The sequence below is a fragment of the Phycodurus eques genome, chromosome 3, assembly GCF_024500275.1.
Source record: "Phycodurus eques isolate BA_2022a chromosome 3, UOR_Pequ_1.1, whole genome shotgun sequence".
Taxonomy (NCBI): domain Eukaryota; kingdom Metazoa; phylum Chordata; class Actinopteri; order Syngnathiformes; family Syngnathidae; genus Phycodurus; species Phycodurus eques.
Genome location: NC_084527.1, coordinates 5,498,081 through 5,518,230, shown reverse-complemented (window position 1 = coordinate 5,518,230; position 20,150 = coordinate 5,498,081). Strand labels below are relative to the sequence as shown.

Sequence of the window (20,150 nt, the reverse complement as noted above, 5' to 3'; positions counted from 1 at the left end):
ATGCCGTAATCAAATTACAGCTGAGTCACCGCTGATACTGCCATGGCAGCCATTTTTCCGGCTGTCCCTGAAGGTGACTCTTATTTTCTCCCTTATTTCCTCCCATCTCAGTCCTCTGTCTGCCCTCTTTCCTTTTTATCAATGCGTCACTGCATCACATCCGACGCTGTCTGAATCCTCCCTCGACTGTTCGGATACCTCACAACCTTCCTACTCCTCTTTCCCATCAGTCTCAAATCAAAGTGCTCAAAATAAAACAAAAGTGAAGCGCCTGACACGCCAGCAAAACAGTAACATCCCAAAGAATAGGCTTAACCTCTTGTCACAGGAGATGAGCAGACATCTTATTTTCTTGCGTGAATGCTCATAACATTCTCACAACTCAGTCCAGATGTACTAATTCCTGTTTGCAGCCAACATTTGGAAGTTGGAACATAAAACTCAACAATAATTGAAATAAATTCTGTGTTGGGGATTAAAGACAATGGAATAGTTTGATGTGCGTTTGTGTGCGTGAGGCCGAGACTCCCTGTGGGACTGGTGTGGATCTGCAAACTCACACTGCAGCAGTTGGGCTTTAAGCAGCAGCAGAAGGCACAGCACCGTTAACCCTTCAACACTTCATGATGCAATGCTTTTAGCATAGGAATAGCTTTAGTGTAGTTTTACATTTAACAACATGGATGTTTTGAGTTTGGCTTGTTTTGGTTGTTTTAGCTTCATCACTTTTTCTTCTTCTTCTTTTTTTCAAATTTCTCTTTTGCTGCACGCTTGTCAAAAGTAAATTTGACTGCATGTTACGTGTGACTATTACAAATAAAAGACTTGAATTGATATGCATTTAAAACACCTTGAGGAGGTCAAATCCAATGTCTATTTACTCTTCAAAGAACAATAGCATGTCCTTGAATTATGCTTGACACACACACAAAAAGAGATAATCCTATAAGAATAAAGAGGTTGAAAAACAATGAATTTAAAATTTACACTATTGATTGATAACTAATTAATAATTGATGAGGGTACAATGTATTTATCCTCTGATTAATTGTTATGTTTTCTTACTTAGGATATGGTCATCAAAGTGTAAAGTGGGCTTGAAAATTATTATTATGCTGCACACGAATGGAATAAAGTTGCCAACAGAAGTGACGTCAGCCCCAAGCGTGCATGTTTTTAAGTTAAAGACTCTTCTTTTTTCCCCATTTTATTTTTTTCTCTTTGTTTTAAATGTTTATAAGCTGTTTTTTTTAATGTATTTTGTTTTTAAATGCTTTTAATCATCTAAAGCACATTGCGGATGTGGTATGTATGAAATTATTTATATAAAATAAATTTGCTCTGGGCCTACTCCGCTATTGTATGTTAATGACGGTCATGATACTTGAAGAGCTCAGCATTAAAAAAAATAATAATAATAATTCTCCCCTGGTGGTACTTGGTGTAAAAAGTTGGAGAACCACTGAATGAGTTCAAATGATGCTGGAGGCATGCTTTGAGAAGTCAAAAGTGTCCCTTTAAAGGGCTGTGGTGCTGACTAGTGACTTTCCCTCCCTCATATATAAAGCGGGCGCTGCCGCCTCTTGCTGCAGTCCCCAAAATGAGTTTCACGGTGGAGAGCCACTTTTTCTGCCCGAGCGGGCTCCGCAAGGCTCGGCCGGCCTCGGTGTCCTCCAGCGGCTTCCACTCCGAGCGCCGCCGCCTCACCTCGGGCCAGCCGTCCTCCGGGGACGCGTCCCGCGGGAGCGAGAAGGAGATCCTGCGGGCGCTCAACGACCGCTTCGCCGGCTACATCGACAAGGTGCGCAGCCTGGAGATGCGCAACCGCAACCTGGAGGCGGAAGCGGCGGCTTTGCGGACGCGCCAGAGCGGGCGAGCGTCGGTGGCGGAGTACTACGAGCGTGAGCTGGACGACCTCCGCGGGCTCGTGCGCCAGCTTAGCGGGGACAAGGGCCGCGCGGCCGCGGAGTACGAACGCCTGGAGGAGGACATCCAGCGGCTGCGGGCCCGCCTGGAAGAGGAAGCTCGCGGCCGGGAGGAGCTGGACGCGGGCGCGCGGGCTATGAAGAAGTACGTGGACGAGTGCCAGCTGGGCCGAACGGAGCTGGACAGGAAAGCGTGCGCCCTGGACGACGAGGCCGCCTTCCTCAAGAAGAACCACCACGAGGAAGTGGCCGAGCTCCTAGCGCAGATTCAGGGCGCGCAGGTAAACACACTTGAGCATAAATCCAGATTCTACTAGTGCGCTGAATTGCCCATGTACTACTACTCTATGGTCTTCCACTAATGTATGACATTTCTGTGCACTAGTGGAACGACTACATCTTACTAGTGAAGTTTTTTTTTAATATTCCCTTCCACTACTGAATGACATTTCTGTGCACTCGTAAAACGATTGGGGCACACTTGTAGAATGAGTCTTACGGGTGACGTTTTCCACTACTGTGCACACTAGTAGCATGACAAGGGCACACCAGTAGAACGACTATGTCTTATTAGTCATGTTTGTCCACTACTGCATAACATTTCTGAGCACTATTAGATCAAGGGCGCATGAGTAAAACGCCAAATGACGATTTTCCACGACTGCCTTCCGCTTCCGAATGATATTTCTGCGCACAAGTAGAACACCTACGTCTTACTAATGATTTTGTTTTTCCACTGTTGCCTTCCAATACTGTATGACAGCTCCAGGCACTAGTAGAATGGCTATTTTACTAGTGACATCTTATTCCACTACAGTGAACTCTCATGACCCAAAACTATGTAGTAGTTCTGAATTGTCTTACTATTGAGGGCAAAGAGCACTTAACTAGTACATGGACAATTCAGCACACTGGTCAGGTATCAAAGAAATGCTCAAATGGCTTTCCATATGTAGATGACCTTTGACCTGCGTGACTCACTCAAAGTGGATGTGACCGGAGCCTTGCGGGAGATCCGCGCACAGCTCGACTCCCACGCAACCAAGAGCGCCATGCAAGCAGAGGACTGGTACAACGGTAAGATAAAAGATAGCTGGGTTAGGCTCCTGCACGCCCGCGACACTAGCGAGCATAGGCTGTACGGAAAATGAATGAATGAAGTTATCGAAAATCGTGGCAAGCCATTAAATTGTTCAGAACAATTGTTCAACTAATGTTAAGAAAGAAAAGGTGAAGAAAATCCCATCAAAAGTGAATCTAATCAAATTTAAGGAAATATTTTTTTTCAAAATAAAATCAAATTCAAGTAATCAGAAACATGAAGTAGCCACACTTAATTTGCATTAGTGGACCACATAAAATGATGTGGCGGGCCAGATTTGGCCCCCAGCATTAAGTTTGAGAGCCCTGCTGAACATGTTCTCTAGTCGTGGTGTTGAAACAAGTCTGTCATTTACTGACATGGTTTACAATGAATTGTCTGATTAAAAGACCACCAACCCTGTAACATTTAAACACATTTTGTATTAAACAGAACATTGTATTTACAACAATGGAAACATTACAATGGCCTTCGTATGGCTGCAGCAGACAAGGATGCACTGCAGGAGTAAGATTACACAGAGAGGCAACAATATATAGCAGTTAACAGATGATGATTCTTTTTTTTAAAACCTTGACCCTAAACCTACAAAAATACTGTATAATTGCTTCAAGGTCACAGTCAAGGTTGTAGCCATGGAATCCTTTAGTGCGTGTGGAGGGGGCAAAGCCAAGTGACCTTCACCACCTGACAACAGCTTGACTGATGTTGCAATATTGTCTATTTAGAATGCTTACGTGTGGAAAGAAGCATTCTGCTGATCTGTTCGATACAGAACCAACACAGTTGGCAGTACGACCTTGTCTATGTGATGTCATGCTGACTGTAGCGGTGAGGTTCCTTCACATTTACAAGGGGGAGGCTGGGCAGGATGCTCGGTCAGACACATACGAGCTACAACACACTAAAATGTGGTGTGTTTACTGTTGGATTTAGTATACATCGTGGGTGACACAACCAAACGTTGATCATTAAACATCGGTTTGTATAGTGCGCATGGAGCGTCTGACAGAGGCGGCCAGGTCCAACCAAGACGGCATCCGCGGGACTCAAGAGGAGATCGTGGAATACCGCCGTCAGGTCCAGAGTCGCACCATCGAGCTGGAGACTCTCCGAGGAACCAAGGAGTCCCTGGAGAGGCAGTGTATGGAGAGTGAGGACAGACACCAGGAAGACCTCGACTCACTTCAGGCAACACGACCACGAACGCAGACATCGCACCAGAAGGAAAGAAGCCTTTGGTCTATTAATTCTGCATGTCATATTTTGTGTTTATTCCACAGGACACCATCAATCATTTGGACTCAGAGCTGAAAAACACAAAATGGGAGATGGCCAGCCAGCTAAAGAATTATCAGGAACTACTGAATGTGAAGATGGCTCTCGATATTGAAATAGCCGCTTACAGGTTGGTGTCCTGATTGAATAATACATGTCGCTCATTGCACTTCTCAATGCTTCCATGTTGTCTCCAAAAACAGAAAGCTACTGGAGGGAGAAGAGAGTCGTCTTGTGTCAGGAAGTCCCTATTGCTACTTGGATCATAGAATTTCGGCACATTTGAAAGTGAAAGAAGATAAAGTGATTGTTGAAGAGCAGACAGATGAGACTCAGGTCACAGAGGTGACAGAAGAGGAGGAAGACAGTGAGGAAGCTAAAGAAGAGGAAGGCGAAGAGGAAGAAAAAGCAGAGGAAAAGGAGGATGACAAACGAGAGGAAGCGGGCAAGCAAGAGGAGATGCCCGAATTGCCAGAGAAAGTCCCGAATTCTCCTCAGGCAAAATCTTCCCCAAAATCACCAGAGAAAGTCTCCAATTCTCCTCAGCCAAAATCCCCACCAGCCAAATCTCCAATGCCCAAATCCCCTGCACAGTCACCAAAATCCAAATCTCCTCCAAGCAAATCCCCAAAGTCTAAATCTCCTCCTCCCAAGACACCTGAACCTCCAGAGGAGAAAGTCAAGCCTGCGCCTGCTCCCAAAGACGACACAAAGGAGGAGAAAAAGGACAAGCCTCAGCCTGATAAAGATGAAAAAAAGGATCCATCAGTTAAAGAGGAAAAGATGGAACAACCGGTAGAGGAGGAGTACAAGGAGAAAGAAGCAGAGAATAAAGAGGAGGATGACAAACCTGATGTAAAAAAAGCAAGCCAAGCATCTGAGGTGCCAAAGAAGGAAGAAACTCCAAAAGCTGCAAAGCCTGCTGAGAACAATGCTTCGGTCTCCAAACCTAAAGAGGAGGCTTCTACCCCAGTTGAGAAGCCCTCTGCCCCTAAATTGGCAAAGGCAGAGCCAGAGAAAACAGAGAAGCAGCAGGAGGAGAAACCTAGGCCAAAAGTTGAACCCGAGAAACCAGAGAGCAAGAAACCAGAAGAGAAAACGGAGACCAGTAAAGGAGCAGACAACAGCGGGAAGACGGAGAAGGTGGTGAAATCTCCTGGCACAGAATCCAAAGACACAAAGGAAGAGAAGGCCAATAAGTAAAGCTAGAGTGGACAAAAACAAACAAAAAAAAAACTTTATGGATGAGAGCAAGACGGATGCTCAAGCATAAGCAATCTTTATTTTTACTGTCCTGCTCCTAATGTATGCACCATTCACGCTCATATTGTCTGGAGGTAACACTGTTTATCAAGCTCTTTAAGTGAATGTGACAGCTGCCCTTCAACAATAAGTGCATTTACACCATACCTGCACTAAGCCTTCAAGGACAGATGCCAAGCTGAACATATTCACCACAAATAATATATTTAAATATATACAAATATCTACGGTATAATATATTTGCTATATTAGTAATTAGTAAGACAGACCTGGATGCTTGTTGTGCACTTTATTTCTCCTCACAGGTGAGATGTCTCACTCATCTGTCCAATATTGACTGTGATCTGTAGAAACCTGCTAAACTGACCAATTGCATAACAAAAATAAAGAACGATAACATAATTTTGTGGCTCAAGTCTGCAGGGAAATCTATCCACCGCTGACCTTAGGTGAAGATTCGTCAAAGCAAATGTCAAGTCTGAAAGGTATATGCTGCAAGACTTGCCTGCATTGCAGGGGAAGGAGAAGGGGTGGAGATACTGCACCCGTCCCACAAACCACGCTCATGTATAAATGAGGAGCAGTGCAGCATACTAGCACAAGTCAATTTACGATTTAGTTGCATATATCCATCACGGCATCATTGACACACACGACAGCAACCGCAATGTCGCACTGCCTGGTCTCTAAGAATTGGCCAACAACAGCAAAACAACTTTGGTGCTCAAGTTAAATCATTTCTAGATAAATAAAAAAAAATGGGATGCCCATTTATGAAACTGCTTTTGGCACTGGCACATTTGGCTGACATTGAAATGTGGTGGCACTTTCCTCTACGCTATTCATTTTATATATTGGATTGTGTCCTAACCGATAGAATGAAAAACAAAGCCAAAGTGTACCTGACTGAATGTTCCTGGATAACCTTTTGCAGCTGTATTCAATGAACATGTGCGTGCATCACAGGGAAGAATAATCAGTGAGTTCACATTCTATAAATAGAGCGGCTGTGAAGTGCAAAGAGAACGGAAAATTTGGTCAATTCATACATCCAAAAAGCAGCAAAGACATTTTCTTCCCAAAGAAAACAAGATGATTGGTTTATTTTGAAATGATTGGAAAGATTTTTAGAAAATGTCTACAGTTAGTCTAAAATGCTTCAAATAGTCGCGATGAGTTAAAATTGGTAAGAGGAACCACAGGCCAACTTTTAGCGATGACTGAAGAGGCCCAGAGGATGGTTGTATTTGAATGGCTTCAGACGATTTGGACCCCTGGGAAACAAAAAGACAAGTCAGATATAAGGGGTCATCAGAGTGGGAAATTTTATTCTTTTAATTACACACTTCACAGTACGCAGGCACATCTTTTCTCGGGGAAACTCGCGTGGTCCTTCCACGCCATCATCCTGTTCTTCGGTCTCCAGGTAGACATCCAGACAGACACACAGGCGTGAAATCTGATTGGTCAAGAGCTGATAGCCTGGCCGTGGACCCTGCAGTTCATTTTTGAACACGTTCACCTCGCTCTCCATGGCCTAGACCCAAGAAACATGAGTCAGCTCGTTTTTTTTGTGTACAGGTCATGAACAATGATTGTAAAATGCTTTTACCCGAAGGTTGTCATCAGATCGTCCGCTGCGCTCTCCCTTCCAGCTGAGAGAGAGTGAGAAGAGGGGAGAGATTTCTGGGTAACGAGGATTCAGCACCACTGCAGCCTGGAGACGAGCTACAAAAAACACAAACCCCCCCCCAAAAAACAGATGGGTTGTTAAATTAATATAAAGCAAAAAGAGTCTTTGAAGCAGGCAAGAGGAGTAGTTACCTGTGCCTCTTTCAATAACTCCAGAAAAGTACATATCAGTCTCTTTTGCCAGACCAGCATCTGTCACATGACGTGTAAATGTCAAATCCTAGGAGATGATACACATTTCGGGGGATATTAAAAGACATGATTGAAAATACACAATATTCACAAGCGCTGAGACACCTCACCATAAAGCTAGAGACACTGAAAATATGTAGTTGGTCCCCCTTTCTGTTTCTAATCATCTCTTTCTATCTCTTTCCAAATGTTTTTGATGTGGGTTGAGGACACGGCTCTCAGCCACTTCCACATCAAAGATGACATTACGGGCCTTGCTTTGTGCACCGGAACAGAAAAAAAAGACCTTCCCAAAGCTGTTCCCATATGATAGAAGCATAAAATGATCCAAAATGTCCAAAATCACAAATGAACTCAATTCAAACTATGCATCGCACTGAGCATCATCTAATCATTCAGGACTCTGAATACTGTATGCACCTTAAAAGTTCCAAAACTGATTAATTAAGAGCTCTACTCAATTTTTTCCATATAGTGTATGGGTAATCTTGGGTGCGTGTGTATACCTTGTACTCCTCGTGTGTGATGGTGGTCCACTGAGCTAACCGGGAAATAATCTTGGTTGGAAAGAGGTGCAGACACTCACTGATGACAGGGATGATGTTGTGCTCTGTGGAGAGAAGAAACAACCTCAGCCACAACTGAACGGCTCTTCATAAGCACCACTTAAACATGCACGGTCGACGGTAACTTTACCTAAAGAGGCAAACTGCTTATGCAAAGCCAAGCGGGACAGGACCCGCCCCCTCAGGAGCTTTATGGTGGTTTCCATATGGCTAGCACTCAATGAACTGCCCACAAGCTCACCCTAGAGAAACAGGCAAGACATGTCAAGTAATAATTTCTAATTTTATATAAATAAAAAAAATCCCCACAATTAAATGTTTACTGCACAATGAAACAAACTTGCTTGTTTAAAAAAAGAAAAAACTAGAACCCATAAAAGGCAGTGATGCCCGAAGACCCCAATCCTCTTCCTACTCAAATGCAGCAATCCATTAAATACTGTCTACTGATTCTTCTCCACAATGATACGCAATTTAAAATGTGAACAAGCACAGTCCTGCATTGACAAAAACGTTAGCGTGATCTACTTTGTCAACGGGAGATGAAACGTTTTTTTCATGTTTAAAATGAATTTTACTGATTATTATTTATCAAGGGGAATGTAAATTTACAATCTGTTGTATATTTTTGTTCCCCACCACAGAAGCAGACAAGACATGCAGAGATACAAGGGGAGATGTCTGAGTGATGTCGCTAATGATGCTTATCTTTAGTTGTACTACATGCAACCTGTACAATATTCAAAATGTAATATGCAGACAGAACTGTGTATCCACTCACTTCTGAGGAGTCACTTGGAAAATGTAGACCTCCAAGACTCTGAACCCACTTGTAGGGATGACCCAGCTCCTCCACATAGTCAGCAAAAGAAACAATCCTATGGACGTGGAGTGACATTTGTTAAATGAAACTTCAACTTAAATGTGTTCTACACATCTGGTTAGAACTGCCATGGCCTCCTTACCCAACTTTATCAAACTGATAACGGTTGGCTGGATTGGGTGTTTCTCTTCCATGATCGTTGGAATACAGACAGCTGAGAATGGTTTCAGATTTGACCTAGCTCCCTTTAAATTGAGAGCACGTTATTAGTAGGAGAGATGTTGGCTTATGTCTATACGCACAATTGCACATACCCTGCACTGATGGCAGTGGTGAGGTCTGTGGACGCAGAAATCTTAGCTTTGACTGTCATAATGTTGAGGTTTATCAGGTAGTAGAAGTAGAGATTGAGGATGCTGCCATCTGCAGAGAAAAATTGGAAATTTGATACACCTTGATACTGCTATTGTTCCCAGGGTTGTCCCCAAGCGCCCACTAATGCATAAGAGGACAGTATATGGTCAAGATGGAGCACGCAGGGGAGGACTATACTGATGATCCACACATTGCAGTCACTGTGACCTCCATGACATGTTAAATGTCCTTCGACTATGTCAAATGATGTGAGAAAATAGCAGACGGCAGCTGAGCGGAGGGAAGGTGTTTGAGAGCTCAGCAGAGTTGGGCAAAGAGCACTCATGAGAAAATGTGCTTACAGCACCTTGAAATGCTGCAGACGCACATAGATGACTGTACCCTTCTCCTCCCCCTTTAGGTAAGTAAAGCCTGCACTGCAGCTCTCACTGTGTTCCTTTAATCCACCAGCAGAGGGAACACAAGGTTCAAGAGGTGTAATAACTAAACACAATGATCAATGCTCACTATTCCCACCACACACACACACACACACACACACACACAACACACAAGCCAGGATGTATGCTTGCTTATGGTTGGATTCCTTTCAGTAAATGCGTGATTTAGGATGCCGCATAGTCACAGGGTGTGTGTTTGTCCTCAGTTAATGTGCAGCAGCCATCTTAAGCAGACTTGGCATTTCAAGCAGTCAACAATGGGAAATGAGTTACCTTTGCACGTCAGGTCGAAAGAGAGGGACAGCGGGTGCCTCTTGAGCATCTCTCGCCTTTTGTCATCCAGCTGGCCGCCAGCAGTTGGCCGTCTCCTCTTCTGTAAAGTAAAAATTGCGGTGCCTTTCACATTCAGGTGCAGCAACCACATTTATATACAGGTAACATATAGTATCAGTGACAAACGGTGAATGACAACATAAAAGCTTCTCAAGTATTTTATGTACAAAGACACAGGTTGCAAACAAACAAATGGTTATTCTCTCCAAGTGTGTTTGGGTGGAAGCGACCCAGCCATTCTTGGCAAAAAAAATTAAACCCAGAATCCCTCAGCTGGCACTCAACTGTGATACAGGAAGGGATCAATATTCCTTCTCTCTCACTCACCTGTCCTTAGTGTGACAAGTTGGAGCTTCAGGGACACTTTGTGTGTCAGTTGCAGAGATGCGTATCTGAAGGACTGACTGACCTCACCAACCAGTGTATGTGTGTAAGACTCACAGTTTTTTCCTGCTCTTCCTCTGCGTCGGAGTCACTGTCATCATCTGCATGACATAGAATGAGTGCATCAGTAAAACAGAAGTGTAGCATGTGTTTGCTTATATGAGTATGTGCAGATGCTGTCATGATGACAAGCGTATTTATTCATGTCCTTACCCTGAGAATCCTCTGGAGGTTTGGACATAGCCTTGGCCTCATCTACATCCCCACTGATAGACACGCTCAGGTTCTTGTCTGAAGGAAAATAGAAAATCACCCAGAATCAAGCCTTATACTTAAAACTCCAGGTATAGGAGCAAATATAAAAGTGTGGGTCAGTGCACGAGAAGCTTCCTCACCGCATGCTTGGCCATATGCATTGGCTTGAACAAAGAGGACATAGAGAGGCGGTGGCAGGTGCTGAGCAATCTCAGTGTGTTTCTGAGTCTGTTCAACAGGCACGGCAAGGTACTCTTGCACTGGGAGAGAGGCCTTTGCAAAGCAAAGGAAGCAAAAATCACAATGACACTCTTAAGACTACAAGAAAAAAATGTACCTATGCAACTAAAACCTCTTCATGAGTGATGAAATTAGGCTTAAATATAAATGGACTATTGGCTGTTACTCAAAAGCAAAACATTTCTTAATGCGTAAAATGAGGTGAGGTTTTACCAAGATACAGAATTTTTTACAGTTCCAAAGGAACAAAATGTAAGCTCCCCCGATAGCATGACAAATTACAACCCATTTACATTTATAGAAACATCTCAATGTTAAAAGTGGTTTTAATGTAATTTAATTTGCTGCGATTGGATGCCTTTTCCCCCATTTTCACCAATTATAAAAGTTATGTTTTTGAAGATTGCAATCAGTTCATAAAGTTGCCGACATATCCTATTAAGACTATTAAAAGCCCCACTTTATAAACTAAAAAGAATAACACAGACATAGGCACCGGATGACGCTTATACCTGCATGATGGCATTCAGACCAGGCTGCAAGCTCCTCAGGTGTTCCTTCTTGACCTCAATACTCTTCTGGATCTTCTCCTTGGTGGCCTGAGACTCTTTGTACGTCTCTGCCAATCTGCATCAATTATTGAATACATTTGTGGTACGCTGTGCAGGATTGTAAGTGAGCTGTGGTGCACAAACGTTTGGGTACCTTTTCCTCTGTTCAAGCTCCCAGTCTAATCGTGCCAGTGTGAGCTGGTGCGGATCGTTTTTGGTGAGTTGTGGCCTAGAAATCTCCTGCGGCGCATCCTTGTAAAAGTCTTCTTCACTCACGAGGTCGATTTCCTCATGTTTAGACCTGAGACAACAACAAAGATGCTAATTTTTAACGGTAAAGGCAAAAGTCTAAACACAAACTATCAAGATATAAGCCAACAAGTCATTATAAGACTGACAAACATGCTTTCCTACCTTGAATATACTTTATGCTTTACTCTGAAATACATTCACAAGTTAAGGAGGTATTCAGTGCTTACTTGAACTCTAAACATTTGCTGATTTCCTTCTGAAGATGCAGAACTTCATACAGAAGATTCTGCAACTGGAGGTGCAGCACATCCACTTTCTGCTTTGCCTGTTTGACAAAAATAAAGCAATGGCAGTTATGTTCACCAACAAAATGCGTAACATTGATGAGCAACAACATGCAAATCAAAACGTATACTCAGGTACTTGGATCGATGTGCATACCTCGTGGGTCTGGTCTCTGCCTCTTTTCAGTCGCATGTGAGCGAGACGGTTGAGTTTTTTCAAAGTCATGAAGTGGTTGCAGCTCTGCAAGCGTCTCCGTTCAATCTCAGCAGACTGCAAGAAACATTCCCAGTGAGTTGCCTTCGCAGGGTTAAAAAAGATAGCGATAAAAAAAAAACTCTGGAGTTGCCCATGGTGAGAGGCGCCGAGCAGGTGTGGTATATTTATTGCTCCCCGGCAACGATCAGCCCGATCAAATCAGTGTAAAGTCTAACTCAAACCACATTTAACTTACGAAGTGAATGCGCATCTCACCCCGTCTTTTGCCCCATTGGCTTTGAGCTTCTGTATTTCACCCATCAGAGTGGCTAAACCTTCACACGACTCTTTAAACTGAAGGAAGTCCTCCTCATGGTCCCTGCCATCAAGCTCCACCTCTTCATTGTAGATACGTACATCCTGGAAATATACATATAAATACACATAAGGGAGTAATTGAGCAGGGAAGAAGCAATGTCCCAAAAGTATGATTCTGAAAATGCAGGTCATAATCATATTTGAACATGTTTGTAACAGTGTTTAGTGTTACTTGGTCATAAAAACAGGATCTCTTTTCACAATAATCCAACACATCAATTAATGAAGTCAAACATCCGGGCGCTGTATGTCGATACCGCCATATCGATTTGTATTGGGACTTCGCTATGTGTTTACATTACAACCTTTTAAAACAGCCCTTCAGGTTTGTCCGAACTCTATTTTCTCAATAGCATTGCATGCTCTATGGTAACAATGAAACTGTTTAACGATAAACTGTGGTAACATTTCATCCATCAATTTTCAACACTGCTTATCCTGGTTAAAATTGTGGACCAAGGCAAGTTTTCCATTATTTAAATAGGTTTCCACGGTGCAAAAAGGAAATAGGATTGCTGATTTTAGTTTCTGTATTTAAAATAAAACTCATTGCAATGCCTCTTTAGATTTTCTGTATTTTCACAAAATCTTGTTAATAATGGTAACTTTGATAATTTGATCATTTCCATGACGTTTCATCTTATTGGTCTGGTTTTAATGAAAATAAACTGGTTTTGGGTGATTCTGTAAATGGAATTGTTTCTTGTTGTAAGAAGAGGACTCAAAATACAATGTACTCATGACATTTAACTGAAAGAAAAAGGAAAACTTTACACTTTTAGTTTGCGGTACAACGCATATTATATTAGTATTTGGCATCCTTACTATTGCTGAATAGAATTTAAGAATCACAGCCCACAGCTTTATTTGACCAATTTGATTATTAGCTTAACAATATTTTACAGTCAAGAGATCTAGACTCTTACACAAGACAGCTCCCAGCGTAAACTGCATATATTGAGTGACACGAAAACTGCATTTTTACTTGCGTGATAAATGAATTACAACTTTTAAGCACATAAAAACAGCTCTCCTCAGTTACCTGGTGGTCTGCGTCACCTCTGCCTCGCTTCACCTCAGGAGTTGCTGCTTCGTTACGAAGAACTTTAGCCTTTCGCTTTTTCAGTGTGTCTGAAGACATTTGTGGTTGGAAAGGACCGGTGATATTGTGCTGTTGTGGGAAATACAAACATTTAGCAGTACTTCACAAATAATGTGCCACGGATTTTCTTTCATCTTTGCTTAACAATGCAGCTACCGCTCGGCTTGCTAGCTAGCACACTGACAAGCTTTTGAGCCTGTTAGCCACAATCTTATCGACTCAAAAGAGCCTTCTTTCAATCTAAAAAATGAATCGCAAATACATGCTGTGACATATTTGAGACTTTTAGACACAACCTTACGTACCTTTATGAAGTGGGGTGGGGGGGAAATGTAGAGATGAAATTCTCACATTAACAAACTGCGGACAGAACGCCGGATGCAGACGGAAGCCGTACAGTGCCGAAATTTCGTCAATCCGGAAACTAGTGCCACTGTACTTTACTGCCACCTGGAGGCAAGTCATTCACAGTAAACTACAATATGCTGTACAGTTGTTTGGTATATTTTTACAATTGTTCTACATGTTTATACATTTTGAAGAACTCGGTAATGTCAACTTTAACTTTTTTATATAATGAATCTTTTAACATCCATCCAGGGACGACCAATGTAATAAAATTACATAAAGTGAAGTCAAATTTCTGTTCGGTATATTGTATGCGCCTAAGAACATGTTTTGAGTGGCACACTTTCTGAGCAATACATGTGATTCTTCTGATATAAATACAAATTCCATATCTTTTGATCTGTATGCTATTTGTTGCCAATATTTTACAGTCGTATATGTCGAGTACTAAAATAATGGCAAACCTAGAAAAAAATATATATACAAAAAAACATTTATTTGTAATTCTACATATCTTTTTTAAAAGTGTACAAACATTGTGATACTATTTGGTGGAATTACACATTTACTCCACAGCACTTCATTTTTACATAATGACCAGCAGGCCTATTCACAATCACTTAGCCATATCTATCAGACTCTGCAGAGATGTGGGAACCCACGTCTTCTCTCCTTGCACAAATACAACCCCTCTGTCTACGTAGATGACGATACGCCCAAATGTGTATAGCTGTTTGCCTTCGTGGCGTTTGGCCACTATGGGCATAAACACAATATTGTTCTCCTCTGCCTTGGTCTGGATGAGATCTTTAAAGTTTGTGGGTACGCTAGTGCTGGCACCCCTGTGAGCGACACTCTCGGCATCCCTGCGTTCTTGCATGGCCTCATAGTGGAAGTCCTTTCTTCTCTCAGTCTGAGTGAGATAAGCAATGTTTTCTCTTGCACCGGGTTGCATGTATCCACCTGCCGGTACACATAGAGAGCATGTTGTAATATGTTGCCTCACACCATCTCCTACTCTTTATTAAATTCATGAAAGAAATGCTGACATGAATTTGTGTCACTATATATTTCCTGAAACCCACCCATGCCTGAAGATACTGCACGGTTCATGATGTCCAGCGCTTCATTGAACTTTTCTTTTATGAGTGTCTGTGACAACAAGACATCACTGAACATGGTTTTCCAACCGAGGTACCATTTGGTAATTTCCTCATAATTAGGACTGTTGCTCAACCATGAACACAGGACCTATTGAGTACAAACACAACAAGGTCAAATAAAATCAATTGTTAAGGTTGCTATGTCAGGTGTACAGATACTTTGATTGTGAAATGTCCTTACTTGCAGCCATTTTGGAAAGAAGTTTTTATCCAGCAGGGAGACCAGGCTGGAGGGGGAAAGCATGCCCTCCCAGTCTATCACCCAATGAAAGGGCTCCATTTGCTGCTGGTGAGGATTGATCACCAGCTCCTCCAGACACAGAGCTGTGGGAGGAAATAGACTAAATCACACTTCAACGACAATAAGGGACAAAAAGGCGCAATTAACAAACAGCAAGAGGTAGATTACCTAGTTTAGGGATGATGTTTTTCACCATGAAGGCCTCCCAAGCACCTGGAGTAAAAACATCTTTCCACGGTTGCAGGATGAGGCGCGCTGAGGCATCACTGGGGTGCCATCGCTGCAAAGCATTCGCTAATTTGCTCCTGATGGGCGCGTATAGAGGCTCGAGACGTGATTGGAGCAGAGGCAGCCAAGGGTGGATCCATGAGTGGATGGGCACTGTGTCAGTTAAGGGGTTCCAGGTATCCACCTGTTGATCACAAAACAGGGTTTCAAGGTAGTACAAACACAGTAAACACAACTTAAAATCACTATCATATTATACAAGAAATATGCCTTGCCTCTCGCTGCAGCCGAGGTAAAATAAGCTGCTCGAGCAGGTGATCTGAGATCCAAAGTGGAAGAAGAGGAGACCACAATTCAACACAGTCCACCATTGGCCCGACCATGCGAGGCTGCCATCCGGACACAGAGGACCGCATCACTGGGACCCATACTTCCCACAGCAGTCTGGAACAATGTACACAGATGGAATCAAAACAGGTTCATGGAAAATCCATTAGGCTGTTCAATGTGTCTGCTTTTTACCTGTGGTAAGGGTCCATCTTTGAATCTTGCCCACCGGTGATAAGGTTCCTCGATTCGAGAATTGCCCTCCACTTACCAACCTCTTCAAGGCAATAAGAAGAGTCCTGAAACAAACAAAAACAGTCTGAGAGGGGCCAACTAGATGACTAATTCAAAGCTACCGGGCTGCATTATAAAGAATGGAAGGGACACATACCTTCAATGGATCCCAGGAGAAAAGGTTTTCTTTGAGTAATGGATGAACAACAGCTGCTGCCAAGTCAGCTAAACCCATCGTATTGTATTCTTCATAATAGTCTGTCTGCAAAGTGTCAAAGATGTGGACGCACTCCTGAAGGAAGTAAAATTAACAAAGAGGTTAAAAGTAAAGAAACACAACATTAGTTGTCAGTGCCGTGTAACTGCTCATAAAAATATTTTCACTAAATAATCATACCTGCAAAGTGGGTCCCTCCCCTGGCGCTGTCTCTCCAGATGGGAAACGGTCAACGAAAGCCAGCACCGCTTCCATTCTGTGGATGGCTTCTTCCTCTTCCTCCAGCCTGCTCTGCAGTGCTTTCGACTCGTGGCTCAGCGACACAACCACATCTTTTTCATGCTGCAGGCGGCGGGCCGACTACACAGTTGGTTGTGAGACCACAAAACATAATGTTGGTATGCAATGGACTGGTGTTGGATTTATCTCACCAAACATTATAATGAATAAACACAAAAGGAATGAAGACGTTGGTCATTTTACTCATGAGGAGGGCGCATGGGAGATTGTTCAGATTACAGCCTCTCAACACGCTCTGAACAATCTCTCCCGTCGCTCCTGCATTTATTTGAAAATAGGGAGGTTTCTAAGTTTACAAGACATAACGTACTAAGCTACAAGACACAACACACTAAGGGTAGGGTTTCAAGGTGAAAACATGGCACCTGCCACGTCCCGGCCACGTCCTTCTCTCAGATGATTCCTGCTGAGTCATCTTCTTGAAGGCGAGACATCTTTCTTTCTAAACATTGTCCATAATACTAATGCAAGCTAAGCAAATAAATGATAACTTCTACAATATATCTAACAACTGGTCATGACTGATAGAAAATATTTCAGTGGTCCTCACTGTTCCAAAGTAAACGCATCGGCCACAAGAGCTGTATGATGCATACCCTTTGATATACAGGGTGTCCCATAAGGCACTATAAACATCCTTTTCTCGCTTTTGTTTCACGTATCAGGTTCGGACAGACGTGAGGCCATAAACATGACACAGGTTAGGCTTTCCAGTTTTGTAAACATATCATTCCCTTGCCAATTGACACTGGAGCAGCCTTCTGTCCCTGACTGCGGTTCAGCACCAGTTTGAGAAGCTTTATGGCTGTCACACTACTCCAGTGTGTCATAAAATGTACGCTATCCATGGCAGGTTTCTCGAAACAGAATCTGTTCTTAACAAACCATGCAGCAGAAGGGCTGCTACCACCACCACTGATGAAAACACCAAACTCCTAGAACAAGCGTTCACCTAACAACAGGATAAGTCCATCTGAAAGGCTGCACTGGAACTCAGCCTTAACAAAAGCTCGAGTATGTAGAATGCTTCGGGGAGTGATAAGGCTTTACCCGTACCAACTACAGGTTGTTGAACATCATAATCTTCCATTTGAAGCTTTTGAACAATCTGAAGGTGGTACAGGAAAAGCTTTATCACTTTGCAAATTACCCACCATGTCGAGATTTTGTTAATGCCTCGTTCTAGTGCAGTTCTCCAGGGAGACGTTACCTGGCTTTGCGCAAACGCCTACTCTATGAGTTTGGTGTTTTCATTAGTGGTGGTAGTAGCAGACATCCAATGAATTGTCTGTCAAGAACTGATCCTGAACTGAAAACAAAAGGACGTGTATAGTGACTTTTGGCATATAGATCTAATTTAAGATTGTAAGGTTTTACCTCCTGCGCTGGCCAGTAAGTTTTGGTTTAAGTGTTTATCTGTAAGATGTTTGGTTGTACCTGCAATATGTCTTGTTCCGTAAGGTCAATCAATAGTTGCAGGTTATGTTCAAGTTCAGGAAGCACAAAGCCGGATCCCTTCTGATCTCGCGTGGACATGCTTGGTGGACCCTCTTCTGGCATACTGTGCTTGTTGGACATCTGACTGTAACTGGAATATACCTTTTGCTCTCTTCCGGTCATATCGATTACCTGCACATGGCAAGATATTGGATGAATGAAACTGAGGAGGAAAGTTTCTCCACACCATGTTTATTTCCAATAGCCACAGGTAATTTTCTACATACTATTCTGTCAATATTACAGCAAGTCTTAAATAAATAAATAGTTTACCTTGACTTGTGCCAGCTCACCAGCCGATGCTCCTGTGCTGCGCCCAGCAAGTTTGCCTTTAGCCTTCAGTTCCTCTACTGTTTTGTAGGAATACTTTGGTATCTTCCTTCCTCCAGTGGCAGCCGGATCTTTACGCCACTGACCTAGTTCCTTCTGAAACTCCTAACGAAACAGATGATTTAGAATGTCATTACAGTGTTGGATTACTTTTACGATTGAGAGTAAAGAAGGAAATGCCAAGACCATTTTCATGTTACCTTTTCCTCCTCCTCCTCCGAGTCAACCACAGGAAAATCCTGAAGACTCTGTTGGGTTCGTTCATTGCCATAAGCACCCACAGCTCCCTTTCCTTTACGAATCTTTGCCTCGATAGGATTGACAATTCCTGTAGCATTAAAGACGCAAATGGTCAAGAAATTGTGCACTGTAATCACCCATAACCTAAAAGTAAGTACCCATAATTCTGCATACCTTGAGCATTCTTGCCCAAGCCTCGGCCTGGTTGATATCCCATTTTCTGCAGCAGTTTTTGCCCAATTCCCTTAGTGTGTTTTTCCCAGGAACCAATTCCTTGTCCAGCCTGTATACCACCTGCAAACCTTTGAGACTGGTTTCCACGGAAATTACCCTGAAAAAAAACATGTTTTTTCACAAATAAAACTAATGAATCCTGTTAGAAGACATGCTGCAGTGAATAACAAACTGTAATTTACCTTCTGAAGCTTTTTTGTTATTGATACTCGAGGAGGCAGTGGTGCCGAGGGAGTGTCATCATCTGAATTATCAGAGTCGTCGTCGTCTTCTTCCCTTTGCTGTTTTTCGTCAACTGCCGTTTTTCTTAATCCTGCACTCACAAAGTTTACTGGAGCAGTGTAGTCTTTAGATCTAGAAAAACAAACACTTGCTTTAATGTATTACTCCTTAAAAATGCTTGTTGTTTTGCTACCTTGGAATGATTATGGTGAGTTGATGTGGTTTAATATGTAAACAAAGCCATGACTTACCTCTTGCCTCCAAAGCTGGGTCTCTCATCATCAGAGTCCCCTTCTGCCCAGATGCCATAAGTCATTTGTTCCTTGGTCTGTCTGTGTCTACGGCGGTCTGGGTTGAACTCATTGGCCAAATCCCAATCTGTGATCTCAAAATTTTCAATCTCTACGCCTTCCTCCTCCGCCGCCCTCCGTCCGTACAGGTGTGACATTGACATTCTGGAGCGAATAATGTTTAAAGATGCACAGCCAGTTAAATGCCAAACGGTACCAAGTTATCAACATTACAAACGTAACAAATGCTTCGAAAGCATGCCCGTGAACATACACTATATCCATATGCAATTTTTTTTGTCGTTTTAATGAATAATAAAAATCGAGAATTACGTATCTCCATTGCTTTGTATGATCCATATAGTCCAACACCGTAATGTGTAGAACGTGATAAAACAAATAACCGTCAGTGTTTTTTATATATAGGTAAATAAAAACGTAAAATAAAGATTTCCTTTAATTATTAAAATACATTACCTATTTTTCAAAGGTCAGATAAGATTAACATGCTCTTCTTGTAACAATAAATACGTTTCGGTAGCTAACGTTAGCTAGCTTCTTGACGTACCGCACACCGGAACACTTTGAGTTCTTCCGGGAGAAAAAGTACTTCTGCTGTTGACGACTGTTTTTTTTTTTTAAAAAACA

At 42.6% G+C, this 20,150-nt stretch overlaps 3 protein-coding genes across 3 annotated transcripts; 1 reads left to right on the top strand and 2 right to left on the bottom strand.

Moving 5' to 3' along the window:
- The first annotated feature begins 1,600 nt into the window (after positions 1–1,600).
- On the top strand, positions 1,601–5,970 carry LOC133399810 (neurofilament medium polypeptide-like). Its single transcript, XM_061671707.1, has 5 exons — positions 1,601–2,206; positions 2,882–3,002; positions 4,019–4,218; positions 4,311–4,435; positions 4,509–5,970. The coding sequence occupies exons 1-5, from the start codon at positions 1,601–1,603 to the stop codon at positions 5,506–5,508; spliced, it is 2,052 nt and encodes a 683-aa protein (XP_061527691.1). The 3' UTR covers positions 5,509–5,970.
- Positions 3,500–14,024, bottom strand: thoc5 (THO complex 5). Its single transcript, XM_061671709.1, has 20 exons — positions 13,937–14,024; positions 13,572–13,700; positions 12,428–12,571; positions 12,113–12,226; positions 11,899–11,996; positions 11,574–11,720; positions 11,381–11,495; positions 10,769–10,901; positions 10,587–10,664; positions 10,431–10,474; positions 9,930–10,029; positions 9,152–9,264; positions 8,984–9,078; positions 8,800–8,896; positions 8,149–8,260; positions 7,959–8,062; positions 7,393–7,480; positions 7,181–7,296; positions 6,915–7,105; positions 3,500–6,842 (listed from the first exon to the last, which is right to left on the bottom strand). The coding sequence occupies exons 2-20, from the start codon at positions 13,668–13,670 to the stop codon at positions 6,779–6,781; spliced, it is 2,052 nt and encodes a 683-aa protein (XP_061527693.1). The 5' UTR covers positions 13,671–13,700; positions 13,937–14,024; the 3' UTR covers positions 3,500–6,778.
- A 432-nt stretch (positions 14,025–14,456) lies between these two features.
- tfip11 (tuftelin interacting protein 11) lies at positions 14,457–20,076 on the bottom strand. Its single transcript, XM_061673335.1, has 15 exons — positions 19,980–20,076; positions 19,464–19,667; positions 19,173–19,344; positions 18,931–19,087; positions 18,717–18,844; positions 18,460–18,621; positions 18,127–18,318; positions 16,570–16,749; positions 16,330–16,464; positions 16,134–16,237; positions 15,887–16,055; positions 15,552–15,795; positions 15,324–15,466; positions 15,065–15,230; positions 14,457–14,942 (listed from the first exon to the last, which is right to left on the bottom strand). Exons 2-15 carry the CDS (start codon positions 19,664–19,666, stop codon positions 14,596–14,598), a joined length of 2,502 nt encoding a protein of 833 aa, XP_061529319.1. The 5' UTR covers position 19,667; positions 19,980–20,076; the 3' UTR covers positions 14,457–14,595.
- Between the last annotated feature and the right edge of the window lie 74 nt (positions 20,077–20,150).

Excerpts from the sequence above, each read along its gene's own strand:
- LOC133399810 (XM_061671707.1), top strand. The coding sequence starts at position 1,601 with ATGAGTTTCACGGTGGAGAGCCACTTTTTCTGCCCGAGCGGGCTCCGC. Across the intron at positions 3,003-4,018 it reads AGCAGAGGACTGGTACAACG|TGCGCATGGAGCGTCTGACA; the intron begins GTAAGATAAAAG and ends CGGTTTGTATAG. Across the intron at positions 4,219-4,310 it reads AAGACCTCGACTCACTTCAG|GACACCATCAATCATTTGGA; the intron begins GCAACACGACCA and ends TTTATTCCACAG.
- thoc5 (XM_061671709.1), bottom strand. The coding sequence starts at position 13,670 with ATGTCTTCAGACACACTGAAAAAGCGAAAGGCTAAAGTTCTTCGTAAC. Across the intron at positions 10,475-10,586 it reads ACCTCCAGAGGATTCTCAGG|ATGATGACAGTGACTCCGAC; the intron begins GTAAGGACATGA and ends TATGTCATGCAG. Across the intron at positions 10,030-10,430 it reads AGGAAGAGCAGGAAAAAACT|AAGAGGAGACGGCCAACTGC; the intron begins GTGAGTCTTACA and ends TTTACTTTACAG.
- tfip11 (XM_061673335.1), bottom strand. The coding sequence starts at position 19,666 with ATGTCAATGTCACACCTGTACGGACGGAGGGCGGCGGAGGAGGAAGGC. Across the intron at positions 16,750-18,126 it reads CGGAACAAGACATATTGCAG|TCGGCCCGCCGCCTGCAGCA; the intron begins GTACAACCAAAC and ends CCAACTGTGTAG. Across the intron at positions 15,796-15,886 it reads TACCTCGGCTGCAGCGAGAG|GTGGATACCTGGAACCCCTT; the intron begins GCAAGGCATATT and ends TGTGATCAACAG.